General features: G+C 35.1%; 1 protein-coding gene across 3 annotated transcripts in view; it reads left to right on the forward strand.

The window, feature by feature from the left end:
* Positions 1–18600, forward strand: part of stac (C2 and C2B_Munc13-like domain-containing protein staccato) — a 51594-nt gene that overhangs the window by 14322 nt on the left and 18672 nt on the right. For 2 of the 3 annotated variants that reach the window (XM_070106051.1, XM_070106060.1), the window contains 6 exons: positions 11992–12332; positions 12401–12448; positions 12530–12689; positions 13058–13875; positions 13948–14168; positions 17799–18079. In XM_070106051.1, the coding sequence (XP_069962152.1) occupies positions 11992–12332; positions 12401–12448; positions 12530–12689; positions 13058–13875; positions 13948–14168; positions 17799–18079 (1869 nt within the window). Of the gene's footprint in view, positions 1–4475; positions 4879–11991; positions 12333–12400; positions 12449–12529; positions 12690–13057; positions 13876–13947; positions 14169–17798; positions 18080–18600 lie in introns of those variants that run through there. The other variant, XM_070106058.1, reaches the window with a different exon arrangement.

Raw genomic sequence — 18600 nt, forward strand, 5'->3', positions numbered from 1 at the left:
TTGTACTTTGTGTATATATGTATTTCTGCAAAAGAATAGATTTAGTTCTAATTGTATGTAAATATGAATGTACATATATGTGTAGCTATAATATGTACATATGTACATATGTAGGTGATATGGGTACTTACATTACTCCTCTGCCTCTAGAATGTGCAACTTTATCATAATTTTTTACGAACTTTAATCAAGATATCGCAATTTTTCGCTTAGTTACCGCTTGCATGGACGGACAGACAAACAGGGTCTCGGATTTCAACTCGTCTCGTCATCCTGATCATTTATATATGTATAACCCTATATCCATCTCGATTAGTTTTAGGTGATACAAACATCCGTCAGATGAATAAAACTATTATACTCTGTACAATATGTTGCAATAGTATAAAAACTGAAATGACTTTGTATAATTCAATACTTTGGCAATAAACTACGGCAAGTTTTTTCTCAGGTAGTTTTTCTCTTATGAAATCCATGAGAGCATCATTATTTGTTACATTGAAGTTGTGTCAAATTTCATAATTTTTGTTTTGTAATAATTTTGATTTATATTTTGAATAAATTAATAGGCTGTTGGGTTATTATAATGTAACCCATATTACTCCTTTCTGCGCTATGAACTGTATTAATATCTTCATCGAATAATTCATGTAGATTAATTCCCCTGGTTAACAAAATTTTGACTTTTTTTGTTATATACTACTAAACAATAATATGTGAATGAAAAAAAAATTTACACGTTCGACTTTCTTTTGACATCAAAACAAATATTTCCTTAAGACATTTAGAGAAATTATTGCCTAATATAGAAAAAACATCTAATTTTCGTGAATATTTGGCTTCTGAATGTTATTTTTTTAGTATCCAACAATAATCTTCTGGTAGCCCTGCGGTCAATTTCCGTTGATAGCGCTTCTCTATTAAGAAAATGTTTTGATGGAACCTCTCGACTTGTTCGTCACTCACAGCACTAAAATATGCGAAACAGAAATCCAGATGAGATCCAGCATATGTATTTTTAAGGGCATATTACACTCCAAATCTTTATCTTCAATTTTAACCTCACTGAGTTTATAGAATTTCTATTTCAGATATACAAATCCACTGCCATCTCTAGGCATAGCTTTTACACAAGTTTTTATCAGGCCGAGCTTTATGTGCAATAGTGGTAAAATAATATCACCAGGGCTCACTAAAGGATCATTTTGAACATTTTTATGGCCTGCGAGTGAGTGATTTACGCTTGGACCACACTTTCTTTGTATAGTGATCTATTTGCAATTAAACAGCCAAAAATTTTGTGTAACCAAGCTGTAGTCCAAGCAAAAGTGCAATGACTTTGAAACTGTCACAAATTGTTCAAGCGTATTTACTGTATTCCAGAAGAAATTTCTTTCATGTCAGAACAATAAGCAACTGGCCCTGAAGAAAGTTTATTTCAGCAACTTTGCTTTCAAACTAGTTTTTGAGGAGTCAATGAACAATCGCCAGTGGTTTTGGATCATATTCAAATTTTAATAAATTCATCAAAACAGGAACATTATTACAATAGACTAAATCAGCTGCTTTAAAAACGCAAAGTTATATTTCATTGTCAGCATGTTGAAGCTAAAAAGTTTTTCAATCAAGAGGAAGTAAATTAGACTGATTCAAATTACGTACTAAATCGTTTAAATAACTTTATGTCAATAAGTGCGGTTTATACCTTGAGTCATTATCTTCAGATACTTCATTATCTGACATAGAACAAGTTGCGGAGTATAATCCTGATCGATTTAAAGGCTTTGGCACAGGCAGTTCGGTACTATTTAGGATTGGTCTGTTGGCCAAAGACAAGTTTGGATACTGGGTAGTATGTTTAAACTTTGCTACTTTTGTAGTGCCTTTTCTTTGAGTCAAACAAAACTAACAGTTACTTACATGATGCTTTGGTTCGGTCCAAATCATTCGTAGAGCAAATGGCATAAGTCTGGGTTCTTTTTTAACCCAACCTAATAGCAGTCTCATACACGTTACACAACATTTATGTGGAGCTCAGGATTTATCTTGATTCCTCAAAGAAAATTCAAAATAGTCTAAATATCACTGTTCAAATAATGACATGAAATTACGGCGCTGAGATTTAAAAGCAAAAAAACTGTCGAGGTCTTTAGAACACTTTCGTGGCGTGTTTACGATGTAACAAACGTGTATAAGTATGATGTCTGTTAGTCTCATGCAATAGTTGTACATTGTTTTATAAATTAATTAATTTAAAACAAGTAAAGAAGGGCTAAGTTCGGGTGCAACTGAACGTTTTATACTCTTGCAACTTGCAACGATCAAAACCGGGGAAATATATTCAGGTGTTGGCAAAACTTCATATTAAACAGGTAAAGAAGAGCTATGTTCGGGTGTAGCCGTACATTTTATACGCTGATTGATGTACAAAACGTTAACCAGAAGATTCCAATTGATGATATTAGGGATGTGATGTAAGACCAATGTCTAGACTAAATCCAATTATGTTCAGCGCTATACCATTAATATAACAAGGTTTGTTAAAATAACGGACATTATTATTTGTAGAATAATATAATATAATTTCACGTATTAAACTAAAGTATATCCAATATTATAGCTTCAGTTAATTTTGCTGAGATATCTAACATATTTTATCTATTTTTGACATTACTACATATTATTTACAAAAACAGATGCTCTCTGAGGTACCTCACATACCATTACCAATATATAGGGAGGAGAGCAAACCGGATACTTGAAAATCCTGATAATAGTTATATGTGGCTAGGCCAAGTTTTCACCCGATTTTATTCACTTTAGGCACAGAGGTGCACCGTTAGGAGAGTAATACGCTCACATAATTTAACTAAGATAACTTACACATTGGCCAATATATGGGGTATAACGTCAGCCAGAAATTTTAAAATGTTTCGATTAGGTATATGGGGGCTAAGGGAAATATCGATTCAACCATCCGGAAGAGATTCTCTTCTAATTTCAATTATAAATCTCACACATTGACCGATATTTTCAGTAGAAAGTCAGCCATTTCTGGTATTTGGGGTTTGAATTGTTATAGTCCGATTTTGACAATTTTTGAACCTGAGAAAGCAATATTCGTGTATATTTGTATCCCTATATATTCGTTGGTGCTTGGTTTGTATATTGGAAAGTGAAAATATCAAATGGAATTTAAAATTGCTATATGGGAAGTAGGCGTGGTTGCGTTGTGGGAGGAGCCATGTCTATCGTCAAATTTTGATACTTGCTCCTATAAAACCTTATTGTGCCATCCTAGATTTAAAATTAAATGTCTTTGATGTATTTAGTTATTGATTCATCACACTTTTAGTAGTTTTTAACAAAACCGTTTTATGCGATGTGGGCGTCGTTATCATCCGAGTTCACCTATTTTCACACTGACGCAAGATATGTCAAAATCATTTGTCCTGTGCAAATTTGGTTGATGTAGCTTAAATGGTTTGAAAGGATACATTAAACATTTTAGGGAGCGGGCTACGCCCACCTTTTAAAACTTTCAAACCACAAGAGTACTTGTATAATAACGTTAATCATAAAGAGGAATTCATGAAGTAAAATTTCTTTCTGCTTTCCATTGCTTATTTTTGCAGAATGGGCCCTTCCACATTGATATCTGAGTTTTTTTGAAAATTAAAAGCACTATTTTACGCCTGACATTGCTCGAATATTTTTTATTGCAATACCTGGCAACACGGTACTAGTAGCGACCAACCTGACTGTTGACTGAAAAAATAATAATTTCTGTAAAACAGAATACAAGCATATTTTCGGATATACATATAGATATGTATGTACATATGTGCCATATATTCTTAAATTTATTCTACTTACAAAATTTAATGTAAATTTATTTTGCTAAGAAAATGAACACAGGACATCAACTTTGGGTCAATCATTATAAATTTAGTATCATTCCAAGTTCCTTATTTGCTAATAACAATTCGAAAATCGTTGCTAACTCCACATATCAAATATCCAAACTTCATTGAAATATCATTTTGAACAAGGAAATCCCAACTTTTCTTGTAACCGAAGTGAATATTACCCAAGTAAATAATTAGAAAAAGTAAATAATATTAGAGTATATTTGTGCACATAATATGGCGAATTCTGTTGGCAAATGCTTTACTTATCATACATACACATATGTAAATAAATGTACATATGTATTATGGTTTTCGAAATTTTTCATTATCAATAGTTGCTTTTAACAATCTAAAAATACGAACATTGAAAGAAACGAGCGTATTTCCTCTTGATGATGCTCGCGGAGAAAAACACATGTTTATGTTCTATATGGTATATACTGTATTATAATGTTTAAACATTCAACCAAATGTACAAAGTGGTTCATGGACAAAGTATGTGATATGTACGCATAAGCATTATTACGTGGATTCTGATGTAGTTGGTTCATTCGTTTCTGCTAAACTTTAGCACTAAATCTATAAGGTTCAATAGCGGCGCATTTTTATTTTAAGGAAAAATTATTTCGTGAAAACTAACTGCATAAGAGTGTGAAATTTCTTTTCTTCAGTTTTGTGTTCAGAAGTTACGTGTGTTGGATTTCGTTTACAAAAAATGAGCACTACTTCACTTCCTCAGCCAATCTCGAGCCGAAGCACTTGCGCCGCATTTAGTAAAGCGCTTAATCTTTTATGTTTGAATTCAAAATCTTCTAATAAAAAATTACAAACAATACCATCGTTTAGTTCGTATAATGAAATTTCAAAAATGCTGAACAAAAATGGTAGCATATCAAGCAACCATTTTCGTGGGATTCGCAGGCAGTTGATTGACCAATTTGCAACATCTGCATGTCATTTGATGACTGTGAGTTTGAATTCAAATATTGTATATGCTCATAGAAAAATAGTTCAGTCACCATTTTAGTTGAAATTAATTTATTACAATTTCACATTAAGAATATTATATTATACTTCTCTTCAATATCAAAAAAAAATAAAATAAAAAAAAATAAGTAAGAAAAGACTAAGTTCAAGTGCAACCGAACCGAATATTGCATATAAGTTCAATATTCGACGAAAATGTGAATGGATTGCAATCATATTTGGTATGTTATAAACCTATAACATAGGTCATGTCGCACATGGTTTCATTTACATACACATAGTCAATAAAGTCTGCATTCACCCGACACTATTTTTTAAGTGAACTAAAAACTAAATGTAGATAGGTAATTCAGTTCAAATTTTCTACATGTATTTCTTCTTAATATTTTTAAGTTCAAAATGCAAAAATAAAAATGTATACTCCTATTTTCATTTTTGTGATAACGGGATTTTAGTGTAAGGAGATGTAAACATAGGCGCCATTAAGTCTGTTTACGCCAATTTTCGATGACCGGTGCCGCATTTCGTATGGAATTACGACGATAGTGCGCTAAATCTTGTGTTCGGGTTCCGGGAGCGTTGCTGGTTGATTGGCATAAACCTTTGATTTAACATACCCTCAGCGAAAATAATATAGAGTTAGTGCCTCTTGGCCATTTGACTGAGCCATTTCTCGAAATTAACGAATGCCCAAACTTTGCACCCAATGTGTTCATGTTTGGACGTGAAGCAAGAGGCGGCGCACCATCTAGTTGAGAGTGGAGATCGTCCGCGTCGACCCCAGAAATGGGGCTGTGGCATGATAAAATGGTAACTAAAGTATCGAACGCGTCCTTAAATGCCAACCAATTATGTACCGCGCCATCAAATGATGGAATATGCAACGGCTCCAACGACCGACGAGTCTACATTGCTCTCCCTGGGAGCGTGTAACTCGTCACTTTTCGTCGGACGTAAGCGCATAAGACTGAAACATAGGTCGTTGTACATTTCTTCAGTGACGTCCCACCATGCTGAATGTACTTCCAACTCCTCGTCTTTCGGAAGACTGAGGGGAGCCTCGTGGCTTACGAGCATGTGATCGTAATGGGATCTCGCCGAATTCAACAGTTGCTCGGCCTTGGATGAATCTAATTCGCACTTGCGCACCTGATCCAAGGGGCGAGTAACAGAAGATGCAGGAAACTAGCGAAGATATATTTCTGCCATTTCCAATATATGTACATGTAAAGTGCGGTTACGCTTTACAATGCTACTGCAGAAACTGAACTTTACCCCAAAATATCGCGTTAATTCTTTAAGATAGCGTCAAGATAATTTACTTATGTAATTCAGCAACTGAAACTCTCGAAGTTAACAATGTTCTTAGTCCTCACAGGAGGCACCGAAAATTATGTTCAATAAAACGCAGGACTAAACTTAAAAACACTGTTCTGTCTGTTTATTGCGGCGATCCAAAAAGAAGAAAGACTTACAGAAATAGTACAATAGTTGAAGCAAATAACTGAAGTACGGAATGATAGAAAATAGAGAAACACTTTGCACAGGGTGCATCGTGTGATATGAAATAAAAAATAGAAAATAAATCTTAAACAGACGTTATTGGCAATTTTTTTTTTTTGTAAATATAAAATGTATAATATATTCGCAATTACAGCGCGAATCGGCGCCGAAAACTCTTCAAAACGGTTTTCGCGCATTGATGAGCTTTACGCTTGGTTTCGGTTAGCTTCCACTCTGCGCAGCATGTGCGATTTCGTATGAAGAAGTACGCACACAGTTTTGAAGTTTTTTTCTGGCATTCATCAACTTTGCGCATGGCTCGACTTTCAGCGTCCACTCTGCAGACTCCCTAAGGCACAAACAGATATCGTTTAGCTTTGTGACTTATATATTAATCACTAAGAATCACTGGGACTCGTGCAGCAATACATTTTTGCATTGGAACAATATTCAGTGATTATCGTTCTTGAAGCATTTGAATACGCATGTTTACTTTAAGTTTGTACTTTTTCAACATTATGTCAAAGTGGTGTTGATTAAAAGCAAGTCTTTATCTAATGGCCGTGTACATGAAATAAATAAGATGGTGTCGCGGTATAAGTTGTTTTTAATTTCTTTCATTGTCTTGTTCAAGGTCTCAACCAAATGTTTGTGTGCCAAACGGCATTTATCCAAGATGATAATTTTCCATTGTTTTGTTTCATTGAGTGGATAGGAAAATTTTAGAATACCGTCCCAAGATTTCGGGGATAAAATGGGTATGTGCGTATATAGGAGTTTCTCCAGATCAAGAATATATACGATATATTTTTTACTTTTATACCCACTAACACTTCACTAATTCGTTCCTTCACATTTATTTCATGGTAAATAGTGCAAAAATATATTTAAGTAAATGTTTAGCTTTTTGTTCAAATATAATCAGTGTTACCATATGTACATATTTTTTAAACAACCGAAAGAAATAAAGAAAACATCATCTCCCAATGCAGGAAATAAATAACACATTATTAGGTTTTTGCGTATAATTCGTTTCTGCATCGGTGGCCTTTGGCCGTGCTTTAAAAAATAAACCTGATCGGCCCAACACCAAGGTTTCTGAAAACAAGGGAAATACTGAACAATTGTTTATTGCCCGTCAACCATTATCACCTCTTTTGTCTGTATTTGAAGTATAATCATTCTTTTTATTTTATTAAATACGAAATAAATGTATAAAAATAATTTAGTGAAGAGTTAGTGGGTATAAAAGTGAAAAATATACAAGTTGGTTGAAAAGTTTCTGCTCTCACCAAGAAATAGCACTACTAACTCCATATTTTTCAAGTTGCTACATCTGTCATGAGAACAGATGCAAAGTTACAAGTCATTGTAATTGCCATTTAATTTTTTGTTTACAAGCCATTTGAAGTTGACGTGCCGAAGTATTTGTTTAATATATAAAAAATTTAGCTTTAATAGCAAAGGAAATTTATGAACAATTATTAGAAGTGTATAAGGAGGCCTCACCTTCAAAACGCACCGTTGAATTTTGGGCTGGTGAATTTAAATCTGGTCGTACTAGGCTTGAAGACGATCCACGCGAATGGCGACCAAAAATCGCAACCACACCAGAAATCATTGAGCAAGTTTATAATATTGTTAGTGAAGATTCAAGTTTGACTAAGTGTGAAATTGCTAATGCCATAGGTATTTCAGACGAACGAGTACTTCATATTTTGAATGGAGAATTGCATATAAAAAAGCTGTTTGGTAAGTTAGTGCCGCACACGTTAACAATTAAAAACAAGTGGCAAGGGCTAAGTTCGGATGTAACCGAACATTTTATACTCTCGCAAAGTCAAACGGGATACTCGTTTGAGATTTCTTTATATATTTTGCTGGATTTGCATAGTGGAAAGTAAAAATCAGATGGAATTTAATATGGTTTTTTATGGGAAAAAGTTTATTAAGTTTTACAACTATTATAAAAGTTATTTGTTTTTGATTAATGACGTTTTGTGGGCGTGACAGTAGTTCGATTGCGCCCATCTGCAATACCAACCGTCTTACGGTACCAAGAAACATGTGTACCAAGTTTCATAAAGTTATCTCATTTCTCAACTCAAAAACTCAAGTTACTGCTTGCACAGACAACAACAGAGCAGAGCCTTCGGAAAGTCATTATGGGAATGGCATAAAATTATTGGAGAATCATTGGAATGAGTGTATTGAAGTTAAGGGAGATTATATTGAATACAAAAATATATGACGTACCAAAAGCAGTATTTTTTAATTTCTGTGTACCTGTAAGTGTAAAATTCATTGTAAATTCAATTGTAACCGAACATTTTAAACTCTTGCAACTTGCACGGATCAATGCTGGCTATATACCTTCAGGGTTGGCAACACTTTATATAAAAACAAGTAAGGAAGGGCTAAGTTCGGATGTAACCGACCATTTTATACTCTCGCAAAGTCAAATGGTATACTCGTTTGAGATTTCTTTGTGGATTGACTGATATTTTCGGTGGAAGGTCAACTATAGGCACTGGGGTCCACATATTTAGTACTTAGGGGTTTAAACAGTTTTGGTTCGATTTAGACAATTTTTGGCCGCAAGGTGGCATACTTTAATTGCATTATTCACGCAAAGTTTTACCCCGATATAATCATTGTTACCTGATTTGCATAGTGGAAAGTGAAAGAATCAGATGGAATTGAAAATGGTGTTACATGGGAAGTAAGCGTGGTTGTAGTCCGATTTCGCCCATTTTCGCACTATGACATAGAAACATGAAAAGAACGTTATGCATCGAATTTGGTTGAAATCGGTTGAGCAGATCTCAAGATATGGGTTTTCACCTAAAAGTGGGCTGTGCCACGCCCACTGACTAATTTTGAACGCGGTTCCTATAAAGTCATCTTATACCATCTCAGAGATAAAATTTAAGGTCTCTGGCGTGTTTAGTGCTTGATTTATCGCACTTTTAGTAGTATTTAACAGTACCGTTATATGGGGAGTGGGCGGAGTTGCCACCCGATTTCAACTATTTTCACACCGTCAATAGAAGTGCTAAAAACAAAGCGGTTTAGGAGATATGCACATTAAACCTATTAGAGACGGGACCACGCCCACTTTTAAAAAAAAATTTTTAACTGCAGATGCCCCTCCCTAATGTGATCCTGTGTACCAAATAACAGTCTTGTATCTTATTGCGGAGCTTAGTTTTGGCAAGTTATTTGTTTTTGATTAATGGCGTTTTGTGGGCGTGGCAGTATTCCGATTACGCCAATCTGCAATACCAACCGTCTCACGGTACCATGAAACATGTCTACCAAGTTTCATAAAGATATCTCAATTTTTACTCAAGTTAGAGCTTGCACGGACGGACGGACAGACGGACGGACGGACAGACAGTCACCCGGATTTCAACTCGTCTCTTCATCCTGATCATTTATATATATATAACCCTATATCTAACTCGATTAATTTTAGGCGATACAAACAACCGTTAGGTGAACAAAACTATTATACTCTGTAGCAACAGGTTGCGAGAGTATAAAAATATTGCGAAAGAATTCAACATTCATTATTCGGCGAAATCCTGAATGGATTACAATCAAATTTGGTATTTTATTAAGTTTTATTATAGGACATAGACTCACTTAGTTTTATTGTTATATTTTACTTTGCGTCAACTAAAATAATATTTAAAACATTTTGAAATGTGATCAAATGAATCACATAGATATAAACTCAAACGGGATGGGAATTCATTATACTAAGGATATGAGTTTTATACCAAGGTTTACACAAAATCCTTACATATTCAGCGGTAAATCATTAATATCATTCTATAATTTCTAAAAAAACGTGTTCACTTAATTTCATTAAAATATCACAAATTTTGAGCAAGGTAAACGGTTTAAAGTCAGCTGGGAAGTTGGAAATCTCTATGCAAGGTATATTGCGGCAGAGAAAGGTCTGATCTTGTTGCATTAACCATTGATATTATTAATAAAAATCATTTTATGTACACTTGAAGATAGGGGTAGTATTGACCCTAGTTGATCTATTTTTAGCATTACTACATATTGCTAACAGAAAAAATGCTCTCTGAGCTTCATTCAGATACCTCAGATACCATCACCAATATATTATATTACTTACATGGGGGCTACGACAAGTTTTCACCCGATTTTATCTATGGTAGGCACACAGATAGACCGTTAGGAGAAACACACCCCACCACAATTTTGTTAAGATAACTCACACATTGCCCGATATATGGGATATAAAGTCAGCCAGAAGTTCTAAAAGAAGGAGGAAGGCGTAGTCTGATTTCGCCCATTTTCGCACTGTAACATGGTAAAGTATAAATAGTCCTAGGACTGAAATTGGTTGACTAGGTCCGGAGATATGTGATTTCAGCACAATGTAGGCGATGCCAGGCGCATCGTCCAATTTTGAGACCTGTTCTTATAAAGCTTTCTTGTTTCATTCTCTATGTAAAATTTAATGTCTCTTACGCAGTTAGTTATTGATTTGTCACACTTTTAGTAGTTTTTACCAAACCATTATATGGGGAGCTGCCGTGGTTATCATCTGATTTGACCTACTTTCATAATTTGTCCTGTGCAAATTTAGGTGATATCGCGTAAATGGTTTGGGAGATATATACATACATTAAACATATTAAGCGTCCACTTCTTAAAAAAAATTCAAGGCACAGGTGCCCCTTGTTATTACGATTCGTTGTACTATATTACAGTTGTGTATCTTAAATGGCGACTTAGTTATGTCAATTTATAGGTTTCCGATTAAGGTCGTTCTGTTGGTCCGATTACGCCCATCTACGAACTCCTCCTCCCAAGGAACACGTGTATCAAGTTTCAGCAAGATATCTCAAGAAAGAGATCCTCCTCCTCTATCCGCACATCCCATTTTATAACCGAAATCCTAAGACGGTGTTCTAAAACCCATCCAAGTGGAACACTATGTTTGGCTTATTTTGAATATGCAGCTTTAATACTGTTTTGTCTTCATGCATTGCAAAACGATTCAAAGGAAAATTCAATACCATTATTGTTCGTATTTAGACGAGAATAAGCAAAAGGAAAAATGTTTTGCCAGTTCTTCTTAAATCCAGCTGCAAAAGAAATATTCAACCTTGTCCTCACCCAGCATAATACGATTGTAAATATTTAATTGTCCATCAGTTACTTATGGGACATGGCGAATAATAATCGCTGCCATGCACTACTGTGCATAGTTCCGCTGAATATTATCGTTGGTCCTTGCACGAAGTAATTGTAAACCGATGATACGGGCCGAGAGACCTGCAGTCAACTCTACAGAAAATAGGAGACGAATTTGCATTGGTGTAAAGTTCTGTTTTAGCTGCTTTCCTGTTTTTCGTACAAACCGACACCTATTACATAAATACAAAATTTACATAAATAATTTCAAACCGTTTAGGAGGATTCTATGTTCATAAAAATAATAAATACTTGTTTCTATGAATACATATTGTACTAAAAACTTTTGTATACTCTTAAAATATATATCAGTGTACATAAAGATATTAAATAGTGTCCTTTTTTTCAGATTGATGATCTTTACCAAGAAATTCTTTTTGAGATATGCAATAATTTTGGATGTGACAGTTATGACGTATGTCCCGATATTCTTTTGGAATTTGCGCAAGAAGTTTTCAAAATATCAAATGCAAAGCATGATGAAATTTTGAGAATGGCACGACAAAAAGAACCCCCTAAAATGCGTCTTAATGTAGAAATTATTAAAGCAGAAAATTTATTGCCAAAAGATGCAAACGGATTTTCAGATCCTTTTGCTACTATTTATTTGGAGTCGAATGCTTCGCATCGTTATAATACATCTGTAAAGCATACAACGCTAAATCCTATTTGGGAAGAGCATTTCTCATTGTAAGTTAACTTCAACTATGTGCTAAGTTCTTAGCCGCTGTAAATTTATATATATGTGAAATTTATAGACCTATTATTGACAACCCTAAAGAGGAGGTACTGGTGATAGAAATATGGTAAGAATTATATGAAATATATATTGAATGATGATGAAAAATATGGCTAAAATTCATGCAAATGTATTACTATACTCAAAGGGATTTTGATGCTGCAGAAACTGTCAAAGAAAAGGTTAATAAATTACTCGATGTAAAAGGAGTTAAAGGACTTAGTAAGCTGATGAAAGAAATTGCACAAACCGCCTCTACGGGAAAACATGATAATGAATTAATTGGTCGTGCAGCAATTACTTTAAAGGTGTGATATTTAAACCAAGAATGATAGAAATGTAAATTACGATAATTTCGTTTCGTTACTATTGTTAAAATTATAAAAAATGTACTATATATGTCATGAAGGACTATGAAGGTTTGACATTTTTGCTATGTTTCACCTTTCTTTCCTTTCGTTTTTGTTGTGGTATGTCGCAGTTTATCATTTTTGGTTACGACTAATGCAGTAAAAACTGGTCAACAAAATTTTGAAACGAAAAAAGCGAGCAGTTGCCTTTACATTGGTTAAGATGTAAAGTGTCGTAATTTGTGGTATCTATCATTTAAGATACAATATCCGTATATATATAATATGAATGTGCACATGAAATAAATGAATGTCTCTTATTTCAGTCAATTTCTACTTCAGGTATAACTGTTTGGTACAATTTAGAAAAGGGTTCTAAAACAAAAAGTCGAGGCTCGGTATTACTCAACATGACATTGAGTGCGGAAAAAAATAAACGTGTTGCTCTTCAAGAACATAAACACTTATTAAACCTATTACTGATTCATGAGTTGGAAAGCTCGCAAGTAGCTGAATACTGGTGGAATGGGAAATTTACTACAAATGCGGAACTTATTCGGTCACAACATGCAGTTCAGAGTGGCCTTACAAATTTTGAATGTGCTCTTTGCCAATGGATGGTGTACTCGAAGATTCATGAAAATCATAAATTAAATTATAATATTTTTAACAATACTCTAGATATTGTTATACCCACACTAAAATTACTTCAATCAGATTGTGAAGACGTAAAAATGTTTTGGGAAGGAGTGAAACGAATTTTACCGTCATGTTTCTCAATTGTGCGGAAAATTCGCGCTAGAAATGTTAGTGATAAACATATTGTTAGCACACTATGCGAAGTTTTAGATATTATTTCGAAAATCAAAGCATTGGGAGAACCAATGATTGACATATTTCCTGAAAATATGTATGGTTTTATTAGCCTAAAGAACCAAGATGTAATGAACATTGATCTAGTTCTAGTAGCAGTTATAAATACTGCTACAAAAGAGTGGTTGGAATATATTATGGAAGGAAGTAAGCCGCATATACGTGATGAACACAATGATGAAGAAAACTTACAGTTTCTGATAAAGCTTATTCAAATGGTGCGATCTGATTTACAAAGAGGAATGGAGCATTTTGACAAACACTTTTATCAGTAAGTTAAATACCTTCACTACAAAGTAACGTATTTAATTATTATTATTGTTTTTTTTTTTTTTTTGTTTAGAAAATTAAGATTTAACTATTCGGGTATTCTTTTCCAATATTATGATTTAAATTTGTTCGATATATGTAAAGAAAAAGTTGAGAACGTTTGTGCACATATTAAAAGAATGGAAATACCGGATGATTCTTTGGAGTTTTCCAACTTTTTGGATGAAGAATCCCTCAACATGGGAACAACACTCTTCGAACTATATTTGGTATTAAAGCGGTTTGTTTCCTTAGGTAAGAAACTATAATAATTTTTTACTTTTAACAAAATTGATGACATGAATTTTTACACTGTCGCAAAAAGCTTCTACAGAGTATTATAGTTCTGTTTACCTAACGGTGACACTTTGTAACACCTAAAACTAATCCAAGTAGATATGGAGTTATATATATGGTATATATAAATGATCAGGATGACAGACGAGTTGAATTCCGATCCCAAAGATCATGCAAAACAGTAATTTGGTGCAGAGATCCCAGTAGTGAGGGGCACCCGCTAGTTGAACATTTTTAAAAAGTGGGCATGGGGGCTCTTCCTCTAATAGATTTAATGTACACATCCAACAAACCATTAAATCTGAATCAACCAAATTTGCTTAGGTCATATATTTTTGGCATCCCCTCCCACAGTGATCAAATTAGTGAAATCGGATGAGCGTTACAATGCCCACCTTTAGGTAAAATCACATATTTTAGAACCCAGTCGACCAATTGCAACCAAATTCGGTAAATAATATTATGCCAAAATTCCTATATTATAGTGCTAAAAAGGCGAAATCGGGCCATAACCACGCCTACATACCATATTTCACAACTTTAAAATTATCTCATTCTGTTCCTTTTTGTATAAAAATCAAGCTCTAATAAACATATCGAGGGAAAGCTTTACTTTGCCATCTTATGACAAAAATTGTCAAACTCGGACTAAAAGAGTTCAAGGCCCCAGATACCGAATATGGGTAACCCAGTGCCTATTGCTTAATTTTTCTAAAAAGAATCGGTCAATCTGTGAGATACATAATTGAAGTTCAAAGAGAATCATTTCCAGATAATAATTTATCTGTATGTCAAAAATGGGTTGAATCGGGTTAATACGTCCCTTAGTCCGCATATACCTTATATAAAGATTTTTGAACTTTAAGTTGACTTTATACCTTTATATTATTTATGGTCGGCGGAAATCCTCCTAGCTATATCCTCCTCAAGGGTGTTGACTTGGCAATGGATGTTGCTTCTGGCACCATCATGGCTTAACATCTAGACTAGTTTCTGGAGTAGGTCTTGGTGGTCCAAGCAGGCGGCGTCTAGCTAAGCCGGAGATATATATCCAATCTTCTCTTCCTGGTAACTTGCTTTGCATACGACACTGTGTTGTACTTCTGCCATTGCTAATGAGGTACCTAGTGGTACGTACAAAACTCTAGGGGTAGAGGCTCCCTGAAAACAAAACTCAGTATGGTGGACAAAAAAGAACAAAAGTGCTGCTCCCTCCGGCGGGCACAACGAGTTTCCTTGCTATGCCTATGCCATACAACTTCTATGAAAGGAGCAGTTAACAGCAGTTGTAGTGCTACTACCAAACCCGCTTTGCAACGTAGAAATACTACAGTCCATGAAGACTCAGACCTCGGAAGCGTTGAAAGCGTCAACACTACGCTTTGCTACGGCGATAAAGACTAGGCAGAGGACGACCTACAAAGCAGCGGTGAAAATCTATGAAATGCTTAGCTGCAAGTCCAAATGGACGAAGAAGGAAGAGGAAAGGTTCGCTCGGGCTACGGCAAAAAAAAAAGGCCGAGCATATTTTGCATCGTGGCCGCAATCCACATTTATAGATCCGACATTCGCACACCGGATCGAGGGAGGAATTGCAGCCAAGGGGGCCGGCGAAACGATCAAGGAAAAAAGACCACGCTGTAAGGCTAAACGCCAGACTCGATCAAGAGAAACCCTTAATGTGCAGGGCGGCAGCGATGGACAGCGAGATAGCCAAGAGGCATTTAATCGTGGTACTCATTGACCGAAGCAAACCCCTTGGGCAATTTACGGAAGAGAAATGAAAAGCGGTAGAGCTGAAATTTCTGGATGCGCTCTTCGCAAGACTGAATGGAGAGCAGGGCGAGCTGGCTCAATTGGGTCAAGATCCTAAAATGTAAAAACGATCTCTCACTGACATGGGTAAAAAAAGCGGTTGCCAGTTTTCTAGGCCTGTGGGTGTGAGCCGTTTTAGAAATAGTGGACTGTAGGTGCATTTCACTTATTCTGAAGGCAAAGGTTCTTATACCTCGCATGATAAAACCGGTTCCTCAGAAAACAAAATCCTGATGTGCCAACGGAAGATTGGAGGGTGCTGAACGTCATCAACTCCGGCAAAGAGGATGCCAGCCAAAACTACATTCTCCAAAGAAACAAGTCGACCGCGGATATACTATACGATTGGTTCGGAAATATAGCGTAGCAAGAACCGCAACCTGGCCAACACCAACGAAATCACGCTAGAGGAGCGAGAGGTAGAGAAAGACCTAGGAGAGATTCTAGAAACCACATTAAAGCTCCACGATGCACGGAGATTCAACCCTACCTCTCGAAGAACCCGAACTTATTAGTGAGCCTTCAAACAAACCTGCATAAGAGCAAGGTCGCCTGTGCCGAACTTCTCCACAATTTAGAGAGGATCGGCTCCGATATCGCCAACATATTATACATACTTTCCGAGTGTAACAAACACTGTAAGAGCAGCCTTAATGGTAAAAAAAGTGTGCAGTTATATATTTATCTAAACTCCTCTTGAGATGATCTGACTGTAGTAGCCGTAAAGAATGGCAAGCATGAGAGGCTACTCCTTGCCTTCTGTTACATGCCTCATTATGGTAAAGCGCCATTAGTAGAACTCTGGAGGGTGGTGGACGTGGCGGATAAAACTAAGAGACCCTTGGTTAAAGACGTAGACCCAAATGCGCACCACACAGTATGAGGCAGCGGGGAAACGCAACGAAAGGGATGAGTCTTTACTAAACTTTATATTGATAAATAATATAGATAGCTAAAGAAGAACAGACATACAATTATCAGAAAAGAATTCTCTCAGAATTTTAGGTATACAGCTTACACATTGACCGATATTTTCAGTAAAAAGTCAGCCATAGACACTCGGGTCCACGTATTCGCATCTGGGGGCTTGAACATTTGTTGTCGGATTTTCTCAATTTTTAGACATGATATGGCATAACTCAAAGGGACTATTTGTGCAAAGTTTCATTCCGATGTATTCATTGATATAAAGTGAAAGAGTCAGATGTAATTTAAAGTTGTGTTGTATGCGTAGTAGGCGTGGTGCAGTCCGATTTCGCACATCGCACTGTACCATAGGAATGCTAAGATAATGTGACCTACTGAATTTCGTTGAAATTGGCTCCTAGTAAACCTTCTTGCATCCTCCTGGTAGTAAAATGTAATGTCTCTGACGCATTTAGTTATTGATTTATCGCACTTTCAGTAGTTTTTAACGAAACGGTTATATGGGTAGAGTGGTCAGGGTTATCATCCGATTTTTTAGTTGTCTAGATTTCACTTACTCGGACATTACATCTACTTAAACAAGAACTCGCTACGCTCAGACAGAGTTCATTGTCAATCATTGAATTTTACGAGGAGGTTGAAAAAAAAACTTACACTATTCACAAATAAAACCACAATGACTTTTGATACCGACAAAGAGCGGTTTTGATACCGATCAAGAGAATCCCCCTATTATTTTTCGAGCTCAACAATTGTTATTTATTATTTTTTACAGTGAAATAAAAACCATTTAATATTTAGTCAAATTCTATACGCAAATGTTTATAAACTTACCAAATTTTTTAGGTACATCAATATGTACGAATTACGAGTTAGCCCTAGAAAAGTTTTATTCTTGGTTTATGCCTGGCGTTACTCATTGGCTCGACATTTCAATTGTTAAAGCTTTAAATCGTATTGTTAAAGCCATTGAACTGGATCAATTGCAGGCCGTCGATGATACTGTAAAATATAGCTCATCAGCAGTGGATACTCTAGCTATATTTTATCAAATAAAGATATTCTGGCATCAACTAGATTGGCCAGATATTGAGGGATCATACACATTTGTGGCCAAAATTATTGATGTAAGTATTTAAATTAAATATATTGAGTAATTTATTTTTATAAATAATGTGTGGAAGTCACGCTTCGTTCACTGAATGCGAAAAACACTTCATATAACTTCAAATACTCTTTTACTATCAGCAAATATGAATGAATATAGTTTTAGAAATTACACTTATCGCTACTGGCCACAAGTAAAAGTATAATCCCACAATTGTCATTTATAAACTTCTATTCAGGATTATGGCATTTTTTCAGATAAATAATTGCCAAAGAAAATTCTCGAACAGAACTTTGTTTAAAAGATAACTATCTTACTGGTAAAAAACAGAATCTGGCGTAATTTTCGAAATCCAAGTCCTTTCAGGTTAAAGATTTTCAAAAACTAAAAATAAAAAATGTTAAAATATTTGTATACATCAAAACATTATTCAATGTAGAAAGCTTTGTAAATTCATATAGTTTTAAATAAATTCTAGATTTTATAATATAATATCAGATGCTGTGAGGAAATGCAATAAATATACAATAAACTTTTGTT

Source organism: Bactrocera oleae, chromosome 2 (assembly GCF_042242935.1).
Source record: "Bactrocera oleae isolate idBacOlea1 chromosome 2, idBacOlea1, whole genome shotgun sequence".
NCBI classification, from domain to species: Eukaryota; Metazoa; Arthropoda; class Insecta; order Diptera; family Tephritidae; genus Bactrocera; species Bactrocera oleae.